Source organism: Paralichthys olivaceus, chromosome 24, assembly GCF_024713975.1.
Source record: "Paralichthys olivaceus isolate ysfri-2021 chromosome 24, ASM2471397v2, whole genome shotgun sequence".
Classification (NCBI taxonomy): Eukaryota; Metazoa; Chordata; class Actinopteri; order Pleuronectiformes; family Paralichthyidae; genus Paralichthys; species Paralichthys olivaceus.
The window spans coordinates 13,353,339-13,369,181 of record NC_091116.1 but is presented as its reverse complement, the minus strand read 5'-3'; the positions used below and the strand labels follow the sequence as shown (position 1 = coordinate 13,369,181).

Here is a 15,843-nt window from a genome sequence, read left to right as displayed (position 1 = left end):
TACTGGAGATTTCACTGTGCTTTCAAACACATGCGAGGTTTGTAGGACTCGTTTCCCAAACTCCAGAATTTTCTCACCTCGTGCAGGAAAATATCGACCGACAGATAATTAACAGCAGCTGCTTTCATGCTACAAAATGTCCGAGCCTTTCTGCACGTTTTGTCGACTAAATGATTAAATGGGAGAATAATTGCGAATCAATAATGACAATAACGGTCAACTGAAAGCTTGCGACCCCAGAGATGTTGGTGAAAGCAGCACAATCGATAGATCGGCTGTCAGATGTTAGTGCGGAGGTGAACGTGATTCTGATTCCTGTGATTTTTACCTTTATCATCAAACTCTGAACTTTCTGTTTGTTCATTTCAAATTAAGATGAAGATGAATTTGGTTCCCTGACACGAGCGCTGTTAGATAACAGTCAGGATGGAGCACAACATCAATCAAGTTGCTCGGGGCGTGAACACAGTCGTACTTGGCACCGTGTACTCGTACTGTACATCGTGCACACACACACATACATGCAAACACAGTTTAGTGTGTGCACAGGCTGACGGGCAGGAGAGCTGCAGACGTTTGTCTCGCAGCAGGAGCACACAGACACAGGACATCACTCATGTGTGGTGCTGGCTATCAATGTTTTAACAAAGACGTGAAAGAGATGAAAGAGTGGGCAGCGGGGGTCACACGCAGATCTGCTCAGTAAACACCCACACACACACACACACAATGCACTTCCCAGGAGGCATAGCTCAGATTCTCTGGATGGAATTTGCATCTCAAATCTCTTGGATGGGAGCATGTGCACGGAGAATACATGAGCCAGCGAGGGTGCTGCTACTTTTCTCCATTCATGCCGCCTGTCACATATCCATCCAACATCCAGAGTGTGTGTGTGTGTGTGTGTGTGTGTGTGTGTGTGTACATGTGCGTCTCAGAAACCACCAGAGGCCGAGCCTGAACTCGACCTGTCCTTGGAGGAGGGGAGGAAAGCGTCCTGGAATCTCATTTGTGCCTCCGAGAGGTTGGACAAGGAGCAGGTTCACCTCCGAACATCAATCCACAAACTCCCCTGTGTGTCCCCACTGCCTCTGTGTTTGTGTGTGTGTGTGTGTGTGTGTGTTTTCCAGTTCCCTGCTGCCAAAGCCTGATTAGATCAACTAAGAAGGAAGATTCTGGCGTGAAGTGAAACACAAACGTGCAGAGACGTCAAGTGTGATGTTATTACACCAAACTCCAAGCTCAGGAGAAGCACAGAGGCACGTCAACACACTTATCGATGATTGGTGAAGTTAAAAAAATTCATTTTCTTTACAAACTCTGCTCCACGAAGAACATGTCACGTGCTGCATGTTGCAGGAGCAAGACAACACAGACTGAGCCCACATCCTGCAGGGGAAGGCAAACATAGGGATATCATCAACTTGACTAGAATCTGAGTTATGAGGCTCTTTTATAGAAACACGGGTCATTAAAGTGACACCACAGGCTCCTGCTGATGAAAGCAGATGTTCTCCCACCGCTGTCTGCGCAGCCCCTCAGTTTATCTGCTCCGTCTGAATTATTCACACACGCAGAGATGGAAACTGTGCCACTGGTGCAGCCGAGCTCAATTCATATGAATTAGCGCAAACAGCCGCAGTCTCCGGGTCTATCACTGTCCGCTTAGAGGGGGCTCAGTGGAGATGATGCCGCATTCATTCATGGTTAGGCGGAGCAGCATCCCAGAGAATCGCTCTGTGGATGAAATTACGCACTGGTGCACAGCTCCAACACATATTAACTAAAGAGGGGAGAGAGGAGGTGCGGAGAGGGGAGTTTGGAGAGGTCTTTACGCACAGCCACTCGCTCCCAGGGGAGGCTGAGTGTCACAGTTTACAGCCGGGGGTGAGTCACATCAGGGCCGGCGTGTGAGGATGGGAAGTTGTGGCAAGTTTGTGGCAGTGATGCGGCGCAAACACCGGCCACCGTGCCAGCTCCATCACCTGGGATCTGCCTCCGTGTGTGTGTGTGCGTGTGTGTGGAGGTGTGAGGATCACGGTCCTCTGACCCCAGCGCAGACCCGCGCGTCCCGGCTCACTCACCTGACTGTGCCGCACTCGCTCGGATCGACAGCAGCGCGACGAGGACGCAGGCGACGAACTTCATGTTTGGATAAAGGCTGCTTGTCTTGTAAACTCCAGGAACTCACATGTCCAGTTCAGATATCCTCGTTGTTCTCACGCAAACACACGCACAAACACAAAAAAACAAAAAAAAAAACACGTCGGAGTCTCGATGGCGTCCTCCGCACGTCCAGATCCGGCACCGTGGAGAGCTTTTACGCACCGCGCTCTGCTGCGTCTGTTCCTCGGCTCCCGGAGCAGTGATTAGGTCGCTTTCCACCGCGGACTCTCTGAGCCATTTACCCCTCACTCACACTGCCACAGCGCCGGTGGCTTAGGGGGGAGGAGGAGGAGGGGGTGCGTTTCGACGAGGAGACTTGTGGGGGGTGAGGGCTGTGGACCCGCCTCTCTGGAGTGATTGACGCTTCCTTCAGCCTATTAGACAAATCAACCCGACGATGTGCAGGGTTGTTTTTTTTTTTTTTGCAGGTGGTTTCCGCCCACCTCACTAATCAACGTATCCCCTCTCCTGATTGGCTGTCAGCTGATGCCAACACACCTGTCCCAGGTTTCCTTTCATTCACCTGCAGCTCACCTGGTTTGATTCTGATGGTTCACATCAGAACTTGTTCCTGCAGAATTCTAAAACACTTCGAACTGAGGCTGAAAGTGTTCTCACCTCCGGAGGAACATGGACCCACATCAGCAACATCCAGGAAAGTTCCCTGCGCGTCCACAGTGTTTCACCTGCACGTTCAGGGCCGCGCACCGGTTCTTCACGTGGCCGCACAGCTTCACTCGCTGTCCTCTGCTGCCACCTAGAGGACACATCACAGAGTTACTCCACTCCAGTCTCATCCATACAAACAATTTTAAAATGACTTTTGAAAATATATGAACCACAGCTGACACTAGTTCTAGATCTTACTCTGACCTTAACACAAACTTAAACCAAACAATTATCAAAAGAAGTAAAATAAATACATATTTAGAAATAGAATAAAATATAATTAGTAGTATTAAGTATTTTTCCCCCATATACTGCATGTACAATATAACTAGAATACTATGTGTGTTTGTATGAATAAAGTTATATGTGTTCACAATGTCTATTACTTAGTTTTCTGTTCTCAGTATATTATATAAGTGGATATTGGGGCTCGTGACAACAACTTAAATAAGAAAACTTTGAGTCGAATCAATAATTTAATTGATAATTCAATAAATAAACCAATGATATTGAAAGAAATATTAAAGAATGTTGCTGTATTTTATATAAATCTATTTCTTCTGTGTGTTCTCTAAAGTGTGTCGGTGCGTTTGTCGTGTTGTGTAACTCATGTTCGCTGCTCATCAGCGATAACGACATCACAGAGATCACAGCATCTCCCTCCCTCATCTGTCTCCTCTCTATTACTCATCCTCTTCCTCTCTCCCTCCTTATATAAGTCTGTCACCTCTCCTTCTCCTTCCGTCTTTCCTCCTTCCTCCCCCACTCTCGTCCCTCCCTCTCCCAGACAGTTGACTGGTATGGTGACACCAGACTGTGTGTATTTTTAGCGCTGCCACAGATGGGGCCATGGCTGCATGTCAGAGCCCAGAATGTTCTTTATCTCAGCTGTCAGCCCCCTCTCCCCTCCCCCCCAGCACCAAAATGGACCCCCTCCACTTTGGTGGGTGAAGGGGAGTTATGGAAAGTTTGTCCGGCTCTTAAAATGAACTTTTAATTGTGTGTTTTGCAGCTTCTGGATGTGAGTGAGCTGCATCAGCTGCTCTGTGGGAGCAAACCTGGGGTCAGGTAGAGGTGAAACCTGAAGGCCTCAACTGTGCAGGACTAAGAAATCCACAGATGTGAGTCTGTGTTAGTGGCCTCATCACACAGAAAGACATTTCTCATGTTTTATAGCAGCGATAAGTGGCAGCTCTGCCCCAGAGGCAGCTCTGTGCACCTCCACGTTCAAGACTCAGTGGGGGGGAAACATGGGCCTTTGTTTTTCATTCGTGTTATTGTCATTACTGCAGGCGGAGACGGAGAATGTGCTGCAGGGTCAAGTCGTCGGATTTGTGCGACACACTTTAAGAGTCTGCTCGTCTGGCAGCGTTCACACTCTCCGGCTGTCCGTGTGAATATCGAGGCGCGGTAGGCGAGAGAGAAGGGAGGAGGCTGACAGAGAGGGAGGTGATGGGTGGGAGAGGTGATGGTTCTGGTTGTCAGGCTGTCAGATTGACTTCAGGTGACTTGGATCTATTGTAAATACTTTAAATTACCTCCTTCTGCTCTTTCTCATTTACAAATGCAGAATATTTAGAAGTGTTTGTCTCCAGATCTTTGTCAAATGTAATGTTCCTGTGGTGGAGTGCTTAGATAAGATACCCTTTATTTTACATTTCACCTGGGAACTGTAGTTTAATAAACGTTAGATGCAATGTTGGAGATGTTTTATGCACAATTCCTCCACAGCAACACAACACCGCTTGTTGTCTTCCGCTCCAAACAAATCAAATGATCAATATCGCCCCTAATTAATAACTTTTCTCTGTGACGCTGGATTTACCCAGAGGCGCAGCGGGGGGGGGGGGGCTTCAATAATGTGTCTTTCAGCGAGGAGCTCTGATGGAGCCTGAAGGCCTCTTTCTGAGTCTTGTGGCGTTCAGGGGCCCTCATTTCCATTCGCCGTCCCTCAAGACAAGGTAAAATATTCCCGAGGTGTGAGGAGAGGCTCTGCAGACGAAGGCCGCTCAATAGAAATGGAAATGACGGACGGCCAAGTTCGTCGCCTCTGTAAGGAAATAATGTTGTATACGCACAAAACTGCGAAGTACACAGGAAACAAGAGTGGCAGTGATGACTGCAGCAGACCTGCGGCTCGGACACTTTGACCGGCAGCTACATTTGCAGTTTGCATGACAAGTCATCAGAAACGCTCCGGTGCAAACTTCAAGGTTTGGAAAACTTGGATTTGATTTTGAAAAGAAGCAACAGTAAGGAAAAGTATATTACCCCCCCAAACACACACACACACACACACGTACACACAAAAAGTACACATTTTAAAATCAAGCGAGATGATTAAAGTTGTCTCTCAGGCTTTTATCTGCGGACTCACAAAGGATCGTCTGTATAAAAACATGGCTGAACTCTGGTGGGAGCCGGTTGAAGTGAGTATCTGCTCGTAGATTAATTAGGTTTGATGATTTCTGACTAAGTCTAAGAGCAGAGAGTCATTTATAACCAGAGAGAAGCGGCGATGAAGCTTGGGAACAAGGGGAAGGAGAAGCAGCTGAGCATATTAACAAAGAGTCATCAAAGCCCGTCGGAGGACGTTTGAACGCCTTCTCAACACTGTGCACTTCTTTTGCTCGGCTCACTCAAAGGGAAGATTACAGAGCTGCAGCGGCTTCGCTCTGCAATAAGTGAGAAAGTGGGACATCAGCTGTGAGACTCAGCAGAGTTCCAATCAATACCGGCCCCGTGTTCTCTCTGACGACGGTAATCATCATCACCGTGCAGGGGGATGCCAGCGTGTTCGGGCTCTGCAGAAGGTCAACAGCAGATTGACGTGGCATTTCCATGGCAGCCACATGTGTGTGTAAACTGGGATCGAAGTAATGCTCACAAAGATGAGTGTGATGAGTTCACTGACGCAGGTGGGAAGGATTGTGTGGTCGCCTGAAACCTTTGTGATGACGCCTGAGATGAGACAGTTTGTCAGGTTTGAAGGTTTGAGCAGATTTAGTCTGTGATTTTATTAAACACAATCAGTTTCTGTTATGTCACTTGTATTTAAGGAGGAAGTTAAGTTCTAACAAATTAAAAAATAAACATTTTCATATTCGAACTCGCTCCCTGAAGGTTTTATTCAGATTTAGTGTGTCTCTACATCTCACGATCTGCTCCGAGTCATTGTTGACGCTTTGAAACTGAATTATGAATGTTATTGGTTCAAACCTCAAGAGTGAGACATTTATTATTAATGTTTCTCCATCGACACCGCGGAACGTGACTCTGAGCTGGTGTGTGTTTTTATTAATGTGTGTTTTGAATCAAAGAGAATGAAAATAAATCTTTTACCAGTTAAGATGTCACATTAAGAATTTAAAAAAATCACACACACATATTGTAAAATAAAGAGTAGGCACAAGAGGAAACAGCTGATTTGTGTTTACCTTTCTTTAAAGGTTGTTAACTGTCAGAAATCTATCTATCTATCTATGTTTACCTATCTATCTTTTATATATCTATGTTTTTAAAGATCTATTTAGTTTTATTTGTAGTTATTTCTCTTTTTTTCATCTTTATTGATTCATTTTAAATATTCATTGTGAGCTGTAGTTCCATCCCCGCCGCAGCAGGTGGCAGCACCGCGCTGACTGACGCTCACGTCATCCTCAGCTGTGCAGACAGGAAGTGTGTGTGTGTGTGTTTGTGTGTTTAATAAAACTAAGTCCTGAGATGTAATTAACATTGATATTGTATTTAAAGTATTTCAATATAAAGTGTTTTAATATAAAGTATTTTAAAGTATTTAAAGGGTAAAGAAAACAACAATTTGTACAATTTAGAAGAAACAGTGAAAAGATCACTTAGATTATTTTATATTAAATATCAATAGATCCTTTCACCGAAATCTTACTGAACTTTTAATAGTCATTACTCACAACATATATATGTATGTGATGTGATGAGTTGACTCAGTCATTTTATCAAGATTTATTAAACTTAGTCTTAAAGGTCACTTTACTTTTTCCAACAGCTTTAAAACTGATGTGATTTGAATTCTCTGAAACATTTCAGATATAAAATAAAGCCACAGGATTTTATTAAAGTAAAATGTTCATACTTTTCTTAGAGAAGCCAAAAAAACTAAAATAGTATTATTGTTTGAAGGAAACTGTGAATAACTAAACTTCTTTGATATAATTAATCTAAATAAGTAGAAATCCTCTTTTTCCAAACGTAGATCAAGTTTAGTTCCGGACAAAACAAGTGATCAAGTGTTTTACAAGAGAATTTCACACAGGTGTGGTTAGCTTGTGATGCTAGCTTAGCTTAGCATTGACGTGAGAAGCTAATGAGACGAGTTTTCCTCTAAAACACAAGTGAACAATGAAAAACGTGCAGCGACACGTCGAACACACAGAAGATCGAATAACTGGGTTGATATTTGAAACAGGATTCACCTCATGAAGATCTATGGGCTCCAGATCCAAGCAGCTCCGCATCCAGGAAGTACCGACTGGCAAACAGGAAGAGGAGGAGTCCAATGGGATTTATGGAGAAGGAGGAGGTGGGGACCTGGAATATACCAAGTCAGGCAGACTCTCCGGGGGTTGAAGATGTAAAAATGTAGTTAATGCCCCAAAGATTTCTGATAAAGTCCAGTTTTGTAACTTGGTGGGCGTTGAACCCATGACCCAGTTTGACAGAGACATCATTTCTAGCATCTGAGCCTCCAAACATTCAACTCTTTGCATCGGGAACCTACATTGAAAAATGAACCCACGTCAGATGATCCGCTCCTTCACGTTGACAAATTTTGACAACTTCTCACTTTGGCTGTTGAACTTCAAAACTCCAAGAGACTTGAACCTGTGTCCTCAGGGTTTCCAGACTGTCCTCATCCACCTACTTGAACACACGTGTGGAAATCATCTCATTATAAAATGAAGTATTTGCTTTGGGGGTTCTTGTAAATTATTTCATTGCCAGAATTTATTCCTGGGAGCCGTTCACAGGTTTCAGTTCTCTCTAAAGAAAATACATGATTTTACATTACATCTCCTCCTGATTACATTTAATTCAGAAACCACATCTCCTCCTCCAGAGGACGGAAAGACCTCAAACCTGCCCTCGTGTTTATATTACAAGTGAAGATGAACAGACATCTGTAGTCTATAGTGTGTTTTATTAAAAAGTTTCACTCATTCAGTCCATTACAGTAACAAAAGTATCACGATCATTTAAAATAATTTAAAATCACCAGTGAAATATTAGAAACGGATGGTGCTACATTACGCAGAGTGTAACTGAAATCTCACAAAAGTGCAAATATTAGTGATATCGAACATCAACATATTATTAATCAATTCATACAAAGTGCAACCGGAACAGTTTCCCAATAGAAGGTGGTTAGACATGGTTGATATGCAAAACATATTCTGACACCGTGGTGAGACAAATCACACGTTTTGGTCAAAATTCACATTTAAAATTAAATTATATGGTACAATATATACGGGTTTAAGCACACTTAATAATTAGCTTTGTACACAAATACATACTTTAATGTCTTCCTTGTAAAAATGACACCAAGTGTGCCCAAAGTAAGAGGGACTGATTGGATTTTAGCAGCATCATTGGCTCTTGTCGCCAGAAGGGAAAGCACCTGATTAGTCCAAAAACGTGATCGTTAAAATAAGTTAATAATTAAATACAGTGTCGTGAGGCTCTTGTCATATAAACTGGCAGCCCTCTTTAGCAGGTTAGTATTTCTTTATTGCACAAGAGCGACTGGGGAAAAACTCCCACTTGGCACGGACCAGTCGACGGGTCCAGATTAAAACAACCCGTCTTCCCAGAAGAACTCATGCATAGAATCGAATGGACGGAAAAACAGGTTCGGTTCACGTGAGACCCTCGGCATCGAACTATTCTATGCAGGAGCTTAGAGTTAAGGTCATTTTTACTTTTTGGTCAAACCCAGTCGGTGTGAAAATGGAGAATGATGTTGAGGTGTGGCGAGTTACCCCAGCCAGCGGGGGGCGCCACTGCACCGGCTCATCCGTCAGTAGCAGCCGTCTCTCCAGGTGCCGTCACGGAGCGCAGTGAGGGTGGACAAGCTCTTTGGAGGCGTCAGTAAACTGAGGCGAAACAACAGGCGTCAGATTAACGAACCTTTGACTCACTTCAGATTACAAACGTGCAGAACAGACAACTGTTTACCTTCGTGCTGGTTGCGCCACCTTGCTGCGGGGGTTGGAACTCGTGGAGCCCACAAAGGACGCGGGGCGGGGCAGGCCGCTGCGGGGAGTGCCCGGGGTGGAAGGGGTCGCCCCCCCTCCGGTGGAGGTTTTGCTGAACAGAGGGATCCCGCTGTTACTCCAGCTGTTACTCCCACCGCTGCCGCTCAGAGGCTGGAGGCCCGTGGAGGCCGAGCCCTTGATGGTGGGGCTGACGTACGCGGTGGCCTTTAGCGGCTGCCGCGACAGGGAGGAGAAATTCCCGACGCTCTGGACCCTGTGTTGAAGTTGGCCTGGGGAGGGGACTGCAGAGGAGGAGGGGTTAACACATGCTCAATCAAGTTTCATTGAGATTTCTCAAAGCAGAAGAGACGCGGCGTCTTACTGGAGGACTGCAGGCGAGCCAGACCGCTGGACGAATCAAAACTCAGGCTGTTACGAAGCAAACAAGGGGAAGCACTGGGATTGGTCGGAATGGGCACACTCGGCATGCTGGGAGCTCTGACAAGGTTAGGCATGCTCCTCCGCAGTTTATCTTTTCACAGAAACATAAACGAGATGATTAAAGATTGATGATAAAAAGCGTTGAAGACCAGTTCGTGTTTTGTCAACGCACTGATCTTCACCGTCACTTCTACTAATCCCATCAAACCCCCCCCCCCCCGTCTCGGTGTCAGGACGGAAACACAGTCTGAGCCTTAAGTCCCGTTGTACAACCGGCTTAGAGTTATTATTAAAGGTTAGAGCATCAGTGTGGGTCAGTGCAGGGCGTCCACGTACAAGCTGACGAGTTCAGCCGATGAATCTATGGGTTTTTTTTTTTTAAATGGATGAAGTTTATTAAGTTGAAACTGAACTTTATATTGAGCAGAAAAACTGTGCGGACTTACTCTCAAATTCTCCTGGAACACCACGACGAAGTGTCCCAACAACGTACACAAAAGTACAAATACACACGGGAACGCGACACAGACACAGAGACAGGTCATTAGTGCTACTCAGCAGTAACGACTTCATTTGTCTTCTGGAAAAAAAAAGCTGGGGAGACAGATTGTACCTGATCCTGGTCTGAAGCCCTGAGGCTCCTCTGAGCAGAAGCTGCCCACTCCCAGTCCCTGGAGAGGGGGCGGGGCCAGAGGCTGAAAGGCGAACCCGGCGGAGGGGAGCGGCGGCGTGGAAGGAGGGGTGGACAGGGACGTGGTGCTTCTTCGCCAGTCTCGCATGCTGGAGAAGGTGTGGGAGTGCGGCAGGCGGGTGAGGCGCGGCTGCGGCGGGGGCAGGAGACCGTAGTCTTCGTCGTCCTCCTCGTCTTCCTCCTCCAGGTCGAGGCCGGCGCTGAGCTGGCTGAGCTGGAAGGTGAAGCTCTGGCTGCGGCGGTTGGCGAGGGTGGACGACGTGCTGGCGTAGTCCTGCCTTAGACCTGCGGGAGTGAGATGTGAGGGTCGGCGTGCAACACACACACAGACACACACATACACACACACACACATCATCACCTCCTGGGGTTAATGAAGCTGAAGTAGCGATGAGCTCTGAGATCTGGAGCCAAAGTTAAAACATTAGAAAGAAGCAGGGAACAATAGAGACAAGATGAGAAGAAGAAACACGCGGACATTAACAGCAACACAATATATAATACTCTCCTGTTTGAGTTTATATTATTTGTTAAGGTGTTAAAACTTATTTAAAAGTATTTAACAAGTATATATATATATATTCAGTTGTGTTTGTGTTTTCATTTATGAGTGAGAGCAGCTTGAATCTGAGGGAACTCACTCTCCTCCTGCAGCCGGGCCATGACCTGGACGTCGGTGAGGTCGTGCAGTTTGTATCCCAGAGCGATGGAGTCGTCCTCCGAGACTCCGAGGTCGCTGTCCACGGACGACTGGGGACTGAGCGCCGAGCGTCTCAGGCCTTTCAGTGTGAGAGAGACAGAAAGAACAGGTTTCATCTTCAGTCTTTCTAAATAACATCACACAGGTGATAAATTAATGATTCACACATGAAAGTGATTTTTATAAACGTCACACAATCAAACAGAGAGGATTGTGGGAGTTGTGCTATGGAAATAAACCTGAGGCTAAAATCCATCAATGATCCCTGCGGCACTCTCTCTCTCTCTGTGTCTCTCTGTCTCTCTCGTCCCTGCAGCTTCACCCTCGATGAGTCTGGAACTGTGTCGTTGTTTCCATCACTAATAATTCACACGACTCCGTCACGTGTTTCATGTTAAACCTCCAACACGACATAACGACCACAATCTGCTCTCAGTCGAAAATAATAAATAAAAAGCTTGTGGACAAACCGGAACATTAAAGATCTGATCATCAACGTGTTGGCACACGTATGTAAAATATATTTACATGTGAGAAACCGGCGCTGAGTCTTACTTGGATTGGCCAGGTGAGGGAGGAAGGTGGGGGTCCGCTCAGCTAACGGGGAGAACTCCTTCCCCACGGGACTCAGCGTCCGATGGAGAACATGGTGGAGCGGGGAGGAGAGGGAGGGAGCTGAGGAGGAGAGGAGGGAGGGGTGAACTCATGAAAAGTTATTTGTGATGTGATCATTTTACTGCAAAGTTCAAATGTCTCATTGTATCTGAGGGGGGGCGTGGTTACCGTGTCGTTCAAACGACAGGGGCGTGGAGCAGGGGGGGGCGCGGATGGGAGACATGCCTGCCACTCGACTGAGGGGAGGGCCTGGGGAGGAGGGGGAGGGGCTGGACAGGCTTCTACGCCACCTAGAGACTGATGAAGGAACAAGAGGAGTCAATATTAAAATGACGGTCACACTGTTTGAACACGTTACAGATCAGAAAATATTTATTACAGAGATGATTACTCTCACTGCATCGACTGATGCGTCTTAATCCGCAGCTGAAAATAGTCCCTGACAAATGCTTTATTCACAACAGTCTTAAAACTACTTTTCCCAGAATCCTCGGGCAATTTCCTGAAACCTCCTGTTAAACTAAAGTAAATATCGACTTCATTGATTTGAAAATGAAAGTTTTTGTTCATATATTTGATTTAAAATATTAAATATTCAACACGGCGAAAAAGCTGAACCTCACGAAAACAACAAAGACAGACGCCACAGATGTAACACACACACACACACACACACATCTTGTTGAGCAGTTACCTCACCACCTCTGTGTCTGTCACTAACTGCTCCATTCATCTCGTATCAGCACTGAGGACAAAGACGTTTTCAACACAACAAAGCCGCTCACACACAGACACACACAGACACACACAGACACACACAGACACACACAGACACACTCGTGTGCACACTTTGGTTTCTATTCACAGATGCAGAGAAGAAAGTTTGACGGGGTTGATGTGATGAAATCCAGGGAACAAGGACGAATACAGATGTGCTGCGTTGTGCTTTTCATAGTAAACTGTGTGTGTGTGTGTGTGTGTGTGTGTGTGTGTAGGAGGAGGATTTCTCTCGATACCTGTCGATGTGAATAAAAGCCGCTAAGCTATGAAGAGGGATTCATTCCTTTCATGTAAACCGTTTCCCTGGCAACAGCTCTCCATCCTCACTGTACTGAACCTAGGGAGGCGGTGGGAGGTGGCGGGAGGCCAAGCTGCTGATTCCTCCGCAGCTTTAAGTGATGAAGCACGATGATCACAACGAGCCGCACAGCTGGAGCCTCTTCAGAAGACTGAGAGGTCAAAGGTCGACGGCTGTGACCCAGATACCAGCAGAGACTGACCCGGTGCTGAAAAGAGAAATCTGCAGCTTCTTCAATCTGCTGGAGACAAGATGATCTGGAACCTCACTCAGTACGACAGATACGAAGGAACATCTGAAGACGAGGTGAAGTGGACAATTAACAAACTTCACGTGAGGACAACAAATGTCTTTCGGTCGAGGGGGGGGCGGGGGTGTGGGCGGGACCTCGATACTACGCAGCGTTTGAATCTGAGATGTTTTGGCTTCATTTCTGGACAGTGAGGTGGAGACGTGGCGTCCATCTCTGTTTACAGACACACACACACGCACGCACTCTTATTCTGCTTCAGCTCAACAGACAACATTCAGTTACACAACTCACACAGAAACTCCCTCTGACATAACCTGACACACACACACACACACACACGTGAGTCCAGCTCCGCTCATTAAAGGCTTCAGGGTGTTAAGCTTCAGCTGAGGCCGTGGGAGCCGACGCCTCCTTTCACACGAAGGCCTCACAACACACACACACACACACACACACACACACACACACACACACACACACACACACAGTCTACAGAGGTGTGTTAACATCTGGATCGATCACCCCCCCCCCCCATCGCCTTTGTTTGTCAATAATCATCCCGAGAAAACCTATTTTTAAACCCGTGGATTCAGGCTCGTGTGGTAACCATGACAACGCTGAACTCAAGCGAACCCAGGCCTTCGACAGCGAGGAATCGATTTTCCTCTCGTCTGGATTCGACTCGGTCAGGAAACATTTCTCCGGGTTTCCTCTGCGTCCTCCCGGTCCGAGATGTGTTTGCAATGAAGTGACTGCGATCGGGAGCAGGTCAGCTGACCCTGACCTCGTCTCAGGCCAGATTACCGTCAGCGAGTCTTACTGCTCATCCTCATTAGTCACATCGCTGTGAGGAAGTCCGTTCAACGAGGGGAACGAACCTCCGGAGCCGTTTTTTCAGACGTGACCTGAAGTCTGGATATTTTCCAGAGCAGGAAAACGTCCGGGTCAAATACTCCGGAAGTTTTCCAGAGCTTTCCCTGCACCCCCCCTCCGGTGACATCAGAATCAGCTGCTGCATTGCATTCTGGTCCATTTTCTCAGGCTGTTGAGTCCAGAACGAAGCTTCGGGACGTCAGTTTTAATCTTTGTTGTTAAGATGAACCACTGCACTTGTTTTATGTTTCGTCATCTCCGCAGCAACAGGAAACAGGAAGTCCCTGCGGCCGACGTCACAGGAACAATCTGAACCTGAAGAATCTGAGGTGTGATGTCACCGATGAAGCAGGAAAGAGATTGGAACCTCACGACAACACTCAGGAACAAACCGTGAACTTGTACCTTGCTCAAGTCGCAGCGACAGCGAGCGTCGGGCGGCCTCCACCTCGGTTTTGGGACGGTCCAGAACCTGGCGGCACCACTGCAGAGGAGTGAGGGAGTCGTCTCTGAGCGCCACGGCCTTCGACGACACGTGCAACCTGGAGGGAGAAACTCAGACAGTCAAATCATAACGACTGAACCCAGAGGAAGAGGACACCAGTCTCCCTCAGGCCGGAGGGGACGAGGAAGAGGAGCGGCTCTGTTCAGATGAAGTGCATCAGATTATTCTGACAGAACTGCTCCTCTTCATCCTCCTCTTCATCCTCCTCTTCATCCTCCACCTGGTTTTTTCCTCTGCAGGAACATGGAGGAGCTGAATTATAGATGAAAACCTTCCCTGACATCAGGTGAGAGTGCGAGCGGACAAACGCCGCTCACACTCAGGGAGGAGACGCGTGACGCCCGGACACAAATCTGCTCTGCAGAGAAGAGATGAAGATGCAGAGGTCGTGGGTGAGATCAGTTTGTTGAGTGGATCTGTTTTGCTCGGAGACGGATCACAAAGCAGGAGACACTGGAAATCTTGAGCAGTTCCAGATGAAGGACTTTTACTTAACGAGCTGAAGTTATTTTGATTCAGTATAAACTCACGGTCGCCTGCTGACACAGAACAGAAGTTTCCAAACACTCGCCGTCAAATTACGATAAAACATTTGAGTTATTCTGCTTTTTAAAACATAGACAAAGAGATAAATTAACATTCAAGTCCATAACGATGAACATTAACGTGTAGAGCGACAGTAAACAAAGGAATGACTGTGGGCCCCTCTGTGTGCACTGAGGCCCCTGACTCAGAACTGGACTCCAGCTTCAGCTTGATGTGATTTATGATAATAACAGAAGAAACTGAGACAGACACACACACACACACACACACACACACAAACACACACACACACAGACTTTGGTTCAGGCCTGAAAACATCTTCCTCATTGTCTTCCAGATGTGTGTGTGTGTGTGTGTGTTTGGTGCAGATGTGCAGGTGGAGCGTGCAGCACCACCCTCCTGCACGAACAACAGGTTGGGGTTCGAACACTCACCATGTCTCCTCCGCCTCCTCCGGGCAGCACAGAACCTCCAGGTCCAGCAGCTCCAGCTCGTCCAGCACCGACGGCTCCGCTGCGTCCTCCTCCTCCTCCTCCTCCGGTTCGGCGGCTCCGTGCGGCTGGAAGTATTCGAAAGGCTCCTCCGGGGGTGAGAGCGATCCCGCGGACGAGTGGCACCGTAGGCCGAGCAGCGGGCCGTGCAGGCGGAACCCGGCGGAGCTCCGGAGCGCGCAGCCCGGGGACTGGGGCAGCGCGTGCGGGCCGCCGCCGCCGCCGCCGGAGCAGCCGCTCGCCCGCAGCTGCTCGTTCTGCAGCTCCAGCCTCCGGACCAGCTCCTGCAGCTTCTTCACCTCCAGCTCCGCCGGCAGAGAGTTACTGTTACAGTCCAGCTCCGGCGGCCCCGCGGCCGGCAGCACCTCCATCACTGACACCGGCGGCTCAGAGCGGTGGGGCCGGTCTGCGGCAGGTGATCGGCGGCGGAGGAGTCTGGAGTGATCCGCCGAGTCTGCACCGTCAGCCGGCGTAAACCACCAGACTCCGCCCCCCCCCCCCTTGCGCCGCACATCACGCACGCGTGTCACAGCCCCGCACGGTGATCACAGGTGGAGCTGCACCTGTCCCGCACCTGATCGA

At 47.7% G+C, this 15,843-nt stretch overlaps 2 protein-coding genes across 8 annotated transcripts in view; both read right to left on the bottom strand.

Moving 5' to 3' along the window:
• Positions 1-7,633, bottom strand: part of LOC109646547 (receptor tyrosine-protein kinase erbB-4-like) — a 198,817-nt gene extending 191,184 nt beyond the window's left edge. For 3 of the 7 annotated variants that reach the window (XR_011240546.1, XR_011240547.1, XR_011240548.1), the window contains exon 1: positions 2,085-2,466. Coding sequence is in view for 3 of the 7 variants with exons in the window: in XM_069521524.1 (XP_069377625.1) it covers positions 2,085-2,148 (64 nt within the window). In the remaining 4 variants the exon portion in view is untranslated. Of the gene's footprint in view, positions 1-2,084; positions 2,467-2,784; positions 2,924-7,286 lie in introns of those variants that run through there. The other 4 variants (XM_069521524.1, XM_069521526.1, XM_069521525.1 and 1 more) reach the window with 2 other exon arrangements.
• A 359-nt stretch (positions 7,634-7,992) lies between these two features.
• On the bottom strand, positions 7,993-15,832 carry LOC109640578 (SLAIN motif-containing protein 1-like). The gene is made up of 9 exons (XM_020104664.2): positions 15,205-15,832; positions 14,125-14,261; positions 11,684-11,812; positions 11,456-11,575; positions 10,842-10,979; positions 10,123-10,485; positions 9,451-9,600; positions 9,049-9,370; positions 7,993-8,966 (listed from the first exon to the last, which is right to left on the bottom strand). Exons 1-9 carry the CDS (start codon positions 15,630-15,632, stop codon positions 8,891-8,893), a joined length of 1,863 nt encoding a protein of 620 aa, XP_019960223.2. The 5' UTR covers positions 15,633-15,832; the 3' UTR covers positions 7,993-8,890.
• Between the last annotated feature and the right edge of the window lie 11 nt (positions 15,833-15,843).